Genomic DNA, 8,397 nt, shown 5'->3' on the forward strand with positions numbered 1-8,397 from the left:
CTGGTGTTTTGTACATATAAATGCTTATTCAAGCATCTGTGGGCAGATGCATTTATCCTACTCTGGCATCTCTAACGAATAACTCTGTTCTGTTAGCATTAGCCTTGACACCGTCTCTTCCAGAGTGATAAAAAAATAAAAAATAAATGTGATCAACAAAGTTGAGTGTTTTTTTTTTTCGTATCACAAAGCTGAGAGACTGCTCTTTACTGATTAATGTAAGAGATTACTGTGGAAGTCTTATCGTGGGGGGGGGGGGTATGAATGGGGGATTTGGGAGGAACAGCATTAGTCTTTATAAACAGTACTGTTGATATTACATCATTTTCAGAAGTACTTAAATATCCAAGTATTCACAAAAAAAGTACTTTACAGTTTAAAATTACTTTTCATAACATGATTGTTTGATGCTTTTGAAATTGTACTCAACTGATGGAATCTAAAAGAGTATTTAAATAAAATGATAATTGTATAATTTTTTGAAAAAATATATACTTAAAAATATATAAATATATTGCATTTGACACAAACCTTTTGTCTGTCAATTAAAACATGATACACAATCAATAGTGTCTTCAGGCTCTTATCCACAGATACCCACCCTTACACACTTTTCTTTCTACGGTACAGATACAATTCCACTGAGTCACCCTGTTCTTCTGTCGTCTGCTACCATCTAGCGGTTCTTACCGGTATAAAGGCTTTCTGGGGTTGGGGAAATATACGACGCGCAATTGTGTTTGTCCTCCGCGGTGTTCCGTAGTCGGGGGCTCACAGGTCCGTTTCTGAAAACACAGCGTTTTTGTCGGTTAAATTCCTCTAGTAAATTGTATTTTGGTAGTGAATTGTGCACAATCTTACTAGTAAAATTAATTTATTACAATGGCATACCAGCTCTACAGAAATACGACGCTAGGAAACAGTCTGCAAGAGAGTCTTGACGAGCTAATTCAGGTAAACTGCAGTTATGCTAGCTCCCAAGATAGCTAGATAATTAGCTAACGTGATCTAGTTGCACTTTGTTTTAGGATAGCTAATTATGAAGCCACATTATTCATCGTTGACTTCGTTATCTGAAAAAGGGTGTTATCTTTCACTATAAATAACTGGTTAGGTAACCTAGTTACCCTTCTCGTCTTCGACATAGCTAGCTAACTAGTTAGCCATGCTAACAAGAAGCATCTCCATAACTGGCTGCAGTGACGTCTGATTTGAACCAAGAAGCTAAAATATTAGTTCTAGAAAGCTCATTTACAGGCTCCGTTTTGATTGACTAAATTAAGCTGGCTAATGTGTTTCACCGAAGTCAGTGGTGATGAGTAACGTTCTTTGGATTCACTACATTTGTATTGCTAGTTACTGGCTCATTAGTTAGCTATTATACGCGCATGCGCGACTAGTTCAAGGTGATTAGCTCAATAAACTCATGATTTCTGGTTCAAGCCTCACTCCAGCACTTCTCAATCACTAGCTACATTACTTTACCAGCTACTGTTAGCTACTCATCTGAAAACAGTAGCTAGGTATATATTTCTTACAATGTTAAACTTGAGTCATGATTAAATGGAAAAACGGTTGTTTCCCCCCCCCCCCCCCCCCCCCCCCCCCCCCCCCAGACCCAACAGATCACTCCTCAGTTGGCGCTTCAGGTTCTCCTCCAGTTTGACAAAGCCATCAACACGGCGCTGGCCAACCGGGTTCGCAACAGGGTCAACTTCAAGGTGAGGACTGGTTTGTGTTCACTAGGAAGCAAACGAAACGAGGAAGAGACCGATCTGAATTTGTCTAATAGAAAATCTTGTTTTCATGTGCAAAACACAACTGTTTGCAGTTGTTTGGACTAATTATTACTCCCCTGTTTGCACCTACCTTAAAAAAAAAAGGGGGGGGGGGGGGGGGACAAATACGAGTGCAGGGGCTGGTACAGTTGTAGGCTTTCTCTCTAGCCAAAGCAACATCACAGCTGATTCAACAAACACTGTATTGAAGGTTATGGTTAAATCAAAGTGTATTCGTCACGTACACAGTTTACAACTGGTATAAACGGTGCAGCATAATGCTTACTTGTAAGCTCCCTCAACAGTGCTGTACATTATCAATATAATCAAAGTCAAATAATAAGTAGTAGGTAGAATGTAATATAATTGATATGTACACAATTTGGTTAGTTGAAACAGATGACTGTTTTTGTCTGGAGCAAAAGCCTTCACCCACACATAAGCCTTGCAGATAAGTTTGTCCATCCCTGGTTGAAAATGAGCTGAAATCATAGCTGTATGTTTTTATTAATACATCCCATTGGTTGAAATGCCATTCTGCTTTTGTACACTTTATTTTTAATTTTTAAATGTGTTGTAACATTCTCTCGCCTCTAGGGGTCACTAAACACCTATAGATTCTGTGACAACGTGTGGACCTTTGTTCTGAATGACGTGGAGTTTAGGGAAGTGACAGATCTGGTCAAGGTGGACAAAGTCAAGATCGTCGCCTGCGATGGGAAAAGTAGGCTCACTTTTTTTCTCTCTCTCTCAGGCCATTTTCTCTTCATCTTCAAACAGACTCGGTTAGAACTAGATTACACACTTCGCTCTCCAAGTATAAGACCAAGTGAATGACTATTTCTCACACAGTAGTTTGATTATAAGACCAAGTGAATGACTATTTCTCACACAGTAGTTTGATTTTGATTCTCATTTTGAAATGCAAAATGTATCACCATACTAACCTGCCCAGCTTCTTTTCTCTTATCAGACACGGGCAATGCTGCAGAGTGAACGAAGACAATGGCATCAGCTGAGACGTTACTGATGAAGAGGAGGGTGGAAAGAGACCACCCTATATCACAGACAGACAGGACTGTATATATAACTTATTACAGTAATGGCTGTGAAGAAGATGCACTTAAACCCTAGTGTGTGTGTATATATACGACCATCTGAATCAATGGGAGTGAATGGACCAGTCAAGGCCTTGGGATATTGCTTGCATGACTTTTCTTTTTTTTTTATAAATTTGTTTCTTAGAACTGCCTTTTCAGTTTAGTTTACTGTTGTTGAGCTTGTTAACCTTTAATAAACTTTTATTTAAAATATGGAGACTGATTTTATTTCTGGGGGAGAAACTGCATTTGAAACAGATGTCGTGTCACTGTGTTTTTATTTAATTTAAAACACAAACAGTATAGCTTCCTCACTCGTCCACAACGGCGTGATCTTGGATCCTCTGCTCCTAAAACACATGTGACCGTCCCCTTGACAACGACCTGCTCTATAAAGGCTCTGCATCAACTGCAATTGTCTTACTATTGGTCTCACTTTTGGTCTCACTATTGGTCTTACTATTGGTCTTACTGTTGGACTTACTATTGGTCTTACTGTTGGACTTAATAATGGTCTTACTGTTGGACTTAATAATGGTCTTACTGTTGGACTTAATGGTCTTACTGTTGGACTTAATAATGGTCTTACTGTTGGACTTAATGGTCTTACTGTTGGACTTAATAATGGTCTTACTGTTGGACTTAATGGTCTTACTGTTGGACTTAATAATGGTCTTACTGTTGGACTTACTATTGGTCTTACTGTTGGACTTACTGGTCTTACTGTTGGACTTAATAATGGTCTTACTGTTGGACTTAATGGTCTTACTGTTGGACTTAATAATGGTCTTACTGTTGGACTTACTATTGGTCTTACTGTTGGACTTAATAATGGTCTTACTGTTGGACTTAATAATGGTCTTACTGTTGGACTTACTATTGGTCTTACTGTTGGACTTAATAATGGTCTTACTGTTGGACTTAATAATGGTCTTACTGTTGGAATTACTATTGGTCTTACTGTTGGACTTAATAATGGTCTTACTGTTGGTCTTACTATTGGTCTCACTGTTGGACTTAATAATGGTCTTACTGTTGGACTTACTATTGGTCTTACTGTTGGTCTTACTATTGGTCTCACTATTGGTCTTACTGTTGGACTTACTATTGGTCTTACTGTTGGTCTTACTGTTGGTCTTACTATTGGTCTTACTGTTGGTCTCACTATTGGTCTCATTATTGGTCTCACTATTGGTCTCATTATTGGTCTCACTATTGGTCTTACTATTGGACTCACTATTGCTATCCACTGTCTGTTCTTTGGATAGAAGCTTAGCAGATGTTATTGGTCTCCTTCACATTCATCAGATGTTATTGGTCTCGTACACATTTAGCAGATGTTATTGGTCCGTACACATTCATCAGATGTTATTGGTCTCGTTCACATTCATCAGATGTTATTGGTCGCGTATACATTTAGCAGATGTTATTGGTCTCGTTCACATTTAGCAGATGTTATTGGTCTCGTACACATTTAGCAGATGTTATTGGTCTCGTACACATTCAGCAGATGTTATTGGTCGCGTACACATTCAGCAGATGTTATTGGTCTCGTACACATTTAGCAGATGTTATTGCAGGTGTAGTGAAATCCTTTATGTTCCTAGCACCAAACAGTGCAGTAATATCTAACAATACACACATTTAAAACGAAAAGAATGGAATTAAGAAATGTATAAATATTAGGATGAACAATGTTGGAGTCCGTAGTATAAATACATATGTTGTGATGGGATGTATAGACATGGACAGTGTGGATAGAATATATATAGTATATCTGTAGGATAAATACATATGTTGTGATGGGATGTATAGACATGGACAGTGGATAGAATATATATAGTATATCTGTAGGATAAATACGTGTGTTGTGATGGGATGTATAGACATGGACAGTGGATAGAATATATATAGTATATCTGTAGGATAAATACGTATGTTGTGATGGGATGTATAGACATGGACAGTGTGGATAGAATATATATAGTATATCTGTAGGATAGAGTATATAGCAAAAGATACATAGGAATGTCCTTGACTAGAACACAGTATATACATATGAAAGATGTGCTGCCAGTCCTTTAGTTCAGTTATATAGAATGGGGGTTGCCTTTAGTTCAGGTATATAGAATGGGGGTTGTCTTTAGTTCAGTTATATAGAATGGGGGTTGCCTTTAGTTCAGGTATATAGAATGGGGGTTGTCTTTAGTTCAGTTATATAGAATGGGGGTTGTCTTTAGTTCAGTTATATAGAATGGGGGTTGTCTTTAGTTCAGTTATATAGAATGGGGGTTGCCTTTAGTTCAGTTATATAGAATGGGGGTTGTCTTTCGTTCAGTTATATAGAATGGGGGTTGCCTTTAGTTCAGTTTTATAGAATGGGGGCTGTCTTTAGTTCAGTTATATAGAATGGGGTTGCCTTTAGTTCAGTTATATAGAATGGGGGCTGTCTTTAGTTCAGTTATATAGAATGGGGGTTGCCTTTAGTTCAGTTATATAGAATGGGGGTTGTCTTTAGTTCAGTTATATAGAATGGGGGTTGCCTTTAGTTCAGTTATATAGAATGGGGGTTGTGTTTAGTTCAGTTATATAGAATGGGGGTTGTCTTTAGTTCAGTTATATAGAATGGGGGTTGTCTTTAGTTCAGTTATATAGAATGGGGGTTGCCTTGCGAAAGTATTCGGCCCCCTTGAACTTTGCGACCTTTTGCCACATTTCAGGCTTCAAACATAAAGATATAAAACTGTATTTTTTTGTGAAGAATCAACAACAAGTGGGACACAATCATGAAGTGGAACGACATTTATTGGATATTTCAAACTTTTTTAACAAATCAAAACTGAAAAATTGGGCGTGCAAAATTAAGTTAATACTTTGTAGCGCCACCTTTTGCTGCGATTGCTTTTAGTTCAGTTATATAGAACGGGGGTTGCCTTCAGTTATATAGAATGGGGGTTGCCTTCAGTTATATAGAATGGGGGTTGCCTTCAGTTATATAGAATGGGGGTTGCTTTTAGTTCAGTTATATAGAATGGGGGTTGCCTTCAGTTATATAGAATGGGGGTTGCCTTCAGTTATATAGAATGGGGGTTGCCTTCAGTTATATAGAATGGGGGTTGCCTTCAGTTATATAGAATGGGGGTTGCCTTCAGTTATATAGAATGGGGGTTGCCTTCAGTTATATAGAATGGGGGTTGCCTTCAGTTATATAGAATGGGGGTTGCCTTCAGTTATATAGAATGGGGGTTGCCTTCAGTTATATAGAATGGGGGTTGCCTTCAGTTATATAGAATGGGGGTTGCCTTCAGTTATATAGAATGGGGGTTGCCTTTAGTTATATAGAATGGGGGTTGCCTTTAGTTATATAGAATGGGGGTTGCCTTCAGTTATATAGAACGGGGGTTGCCTTCAGTTATATAGAACGGGGGTTGCCTTCAGTTATATAGAACGGGGGTTGCCTTCAGGTATAGAGAATGGGGGTTGCCTTCAGTTATATAGAATGGGGGTTGCCTTCAGTTATATAGAATGGGGGTTGCCTTCAGTTATATAGAATGGGGGTTGCCTTTAGTTCAGTTATATAGAATGGGGGTTGCCTTCAGTTATATAGATTGGGGGTTGCCTTCAGTTATATAGATTGGGGGTTGTCTTTAGTTATATAGAATGGGGGTTGCCTTCAGTTATATAGAATGGGGGTTGCCTTCAGTTATATAGAATGGGGGTTGCTTTTAGTTCAGTTATATAGAATGGGGGTTGCCTTCAGTTATATAGAATGGGGGTTGCCTTCAGTTATATAGAATGGGGGTTGCCTTCAGTTATATAGAATGGGGGTTGCCTTCAGTTATATAGAATGGGGGTTGCCTTCAGTTATATAGAATGAGGGTTGCCTTCAGTTATATAGAATGGGGGTTGCCTTCAGTTATATAGAATGGGGGTTGCCTTCAGTTATATAGAATGGGGGTTGCTTTTAGTTCAGTTATATAGAATGGGGGTTGCCTTCAGTTATATAGAATGGGGGTTGCCTTCAGTTATATAGAATGGGGGTTGCCTTCAGTTATATAGAATGGGGGTTGCCTTCAGTTATATAGAATGGGGGTTGCCTTCAGTTATATAGAATGGGGGTTGCCTTCAGTTATATAGAATGGGGGTTGCCTTCAGTTATATAGAATGGGGGTTGCCTTCAGTTATAGAATAGAATGGGGGTTGCCTTCAGTTATATAGAATGGGGGTTGCCTTCAGTTATATAGAATGGGGGTTGCCTTCAGTTATATAGAATGGGGGTTGCCTTTAGTTATATAGAATGGGGGTTGCCTTTAGTTATATAGAATGGGGGTTGCCTTCAGTTATATAGAACGGGGGTTGCCTTCAGTTATATAGAACGGGGGTTGCCTTCAGTTATATAGAACGGGGGTTGCCTTCAGGTATAGAGAATGGGGGTTGCCTTCAGTTATATAGAATGGGGGTTGCCTTCAGTTATATAGAATGGGGGTTGCCTTCAGTTATATAGAATGGGGGTTGCCTTTAGTTCAGTTATATAGAATGGGGGTTGCCTTCAGTTATATAGATTGGGGGTTGCCTTCAGTTATATAGATTGGGGGTTGTCTTTAGTTATATAGAATGGGGGTTGCCTTCAGTTATATAGAATGGGGGTTGCCTTCAGTTATATAGAATGGGGGTTGCTTTTAGTTCAGTTATATAGAATGGGGGTTGCCTTCAGTTATATAGAATGGGGGTTGCCTTCAGTTATATAGAATGGGGGTTGCCTTCAGTTATATAGAATGGGGGTTGCCTTCAGTTATATAGAATGGGGGTTGCCTTCAGTTATATAGAATGAGGGTTGCCTTTAGTTATATAGAATGGGGGTTGCCTTTAGTTATATAGATTGGGGGTTGCCTTTAGTTCAGTTATATAGAATGGGGGTTGCCTTTAGTTCAGTTATATAGAATGGGGGTTGCCTTTAGTTCAGTTATATAGAATGGGGGTTGCCTTTAGTTCAGTTATATAGAATGGGGGTTGCTTTTAGTTCAGTTATATAGAATGGGGGTTGCCTTTAGTTAATAGAATGGGGGTTGCCTTTAGTTATATAGAATGGGGGTTGCCTTTAGTTATATAGATTGGGGGTTGTCTTTAGTTATATAGAATGGGGGTTGTCTTTAGTTCAGTTATATAGAATGGGGGTTGTCTTTAGTTCCGTTATATAGAATGGGGGTTGCCTTTAGTTCAGTTATATAGAATGGGGGTTGCCTTTAGTTCAGTTATATAGAATGGGGGTTGCCTTTAGTTCAGTTATATAGAATGGGGGTTGTCTTTAGTTCAGTTATATAGAATGGGGGTTGTGTTTAGTTCAGTTATATAGAATGGGGGTTGTCTTTAGTTCAGTTATATAGAATGGGGGTTGTCTTTAGTTCAGTTATATAGAATGGGGGTTGTCTTTAGTTCAGTTATATAGAATGGGGGTTGTACAAAGGTATTTGTGCCACAATACGGCTGTGGTGGTTAGTCCTCTGCACTATACATGATTT

General features: G+C 38.8%; 1 protein-coding gene across 1 annotated transcript; it reads left to right on the top strand.

Moving 5' to 3' along the window:
- The first annotated feature begins 728 nt into the window (after positions 1 to 728).
- Positions 729 to 3,093, top strand: LOC109886335 (transcription initiation factor IIA subunit 2). The gene is made up of 4 exons (XM_020478041.2): positions 729 to 954; positions 1,617 to 1,721; positions 2,376 to 2,502; positions 2,752 to 3,093. The coding sequence occupies exons 1-4, from the start codon at positions 883 to 885 to the stop codon at positions 2,772 to 2,774; spliced, it is 327 nt and encodes a 108-aa protein (XP_020333630.1). The 5' UTR covers positions 729 to 882; the 3' UTR covers positions 2,775 to 3,093.
- The last annotated feature ends 5,304 nt before the right edge of the window (positions 3,094 to 8,397 follow it).

The sequence above is a fragment of the Oncorhynchus kisutch genome, unplaced genomic scaffold (genome assembly GCF_002021735.2).
Source record: "Oncorhynchus kisutch isolate 150728-3 unplaced genomic scaffold, Okis_V2 scaffold1026, whole genome shotgun sequence".
Taxonomy (NCBI): Eukaryota; Metazoa; Chordata; class Actinopteri; order Salmoniformes; family Salmonidae; genus Oncorhynchus; species Oncorhynchus kisutch.

What these genes read in the sequence shown, in the direction of transcription:
- LOC109886335 (XM_020478041.2), top strand. Translation starts at nt 883, where the DNA reads ATGGCATACCAGCTCTACAGAAATACGACGCTAGGAAACAGTCTGCAA. An exon ending in GTCTTGACGAGCTAATTCAG is followed by an intron (nt 955 to 1,616) that starts GTAAACTGCAGT and finishes CCCCCCCCCCAG; the next exon opens with ACCCAACAGATCACTCCTCA. An exon ending in GCAACAGGGTCAACTTCAAG is followed by an intron (nt 1,722 to 2,375) that starts GTGAGGACTGGT and finishes TCTCGCCTCTAG; the next exon opens with GGGTCACTAAACACCTATAG.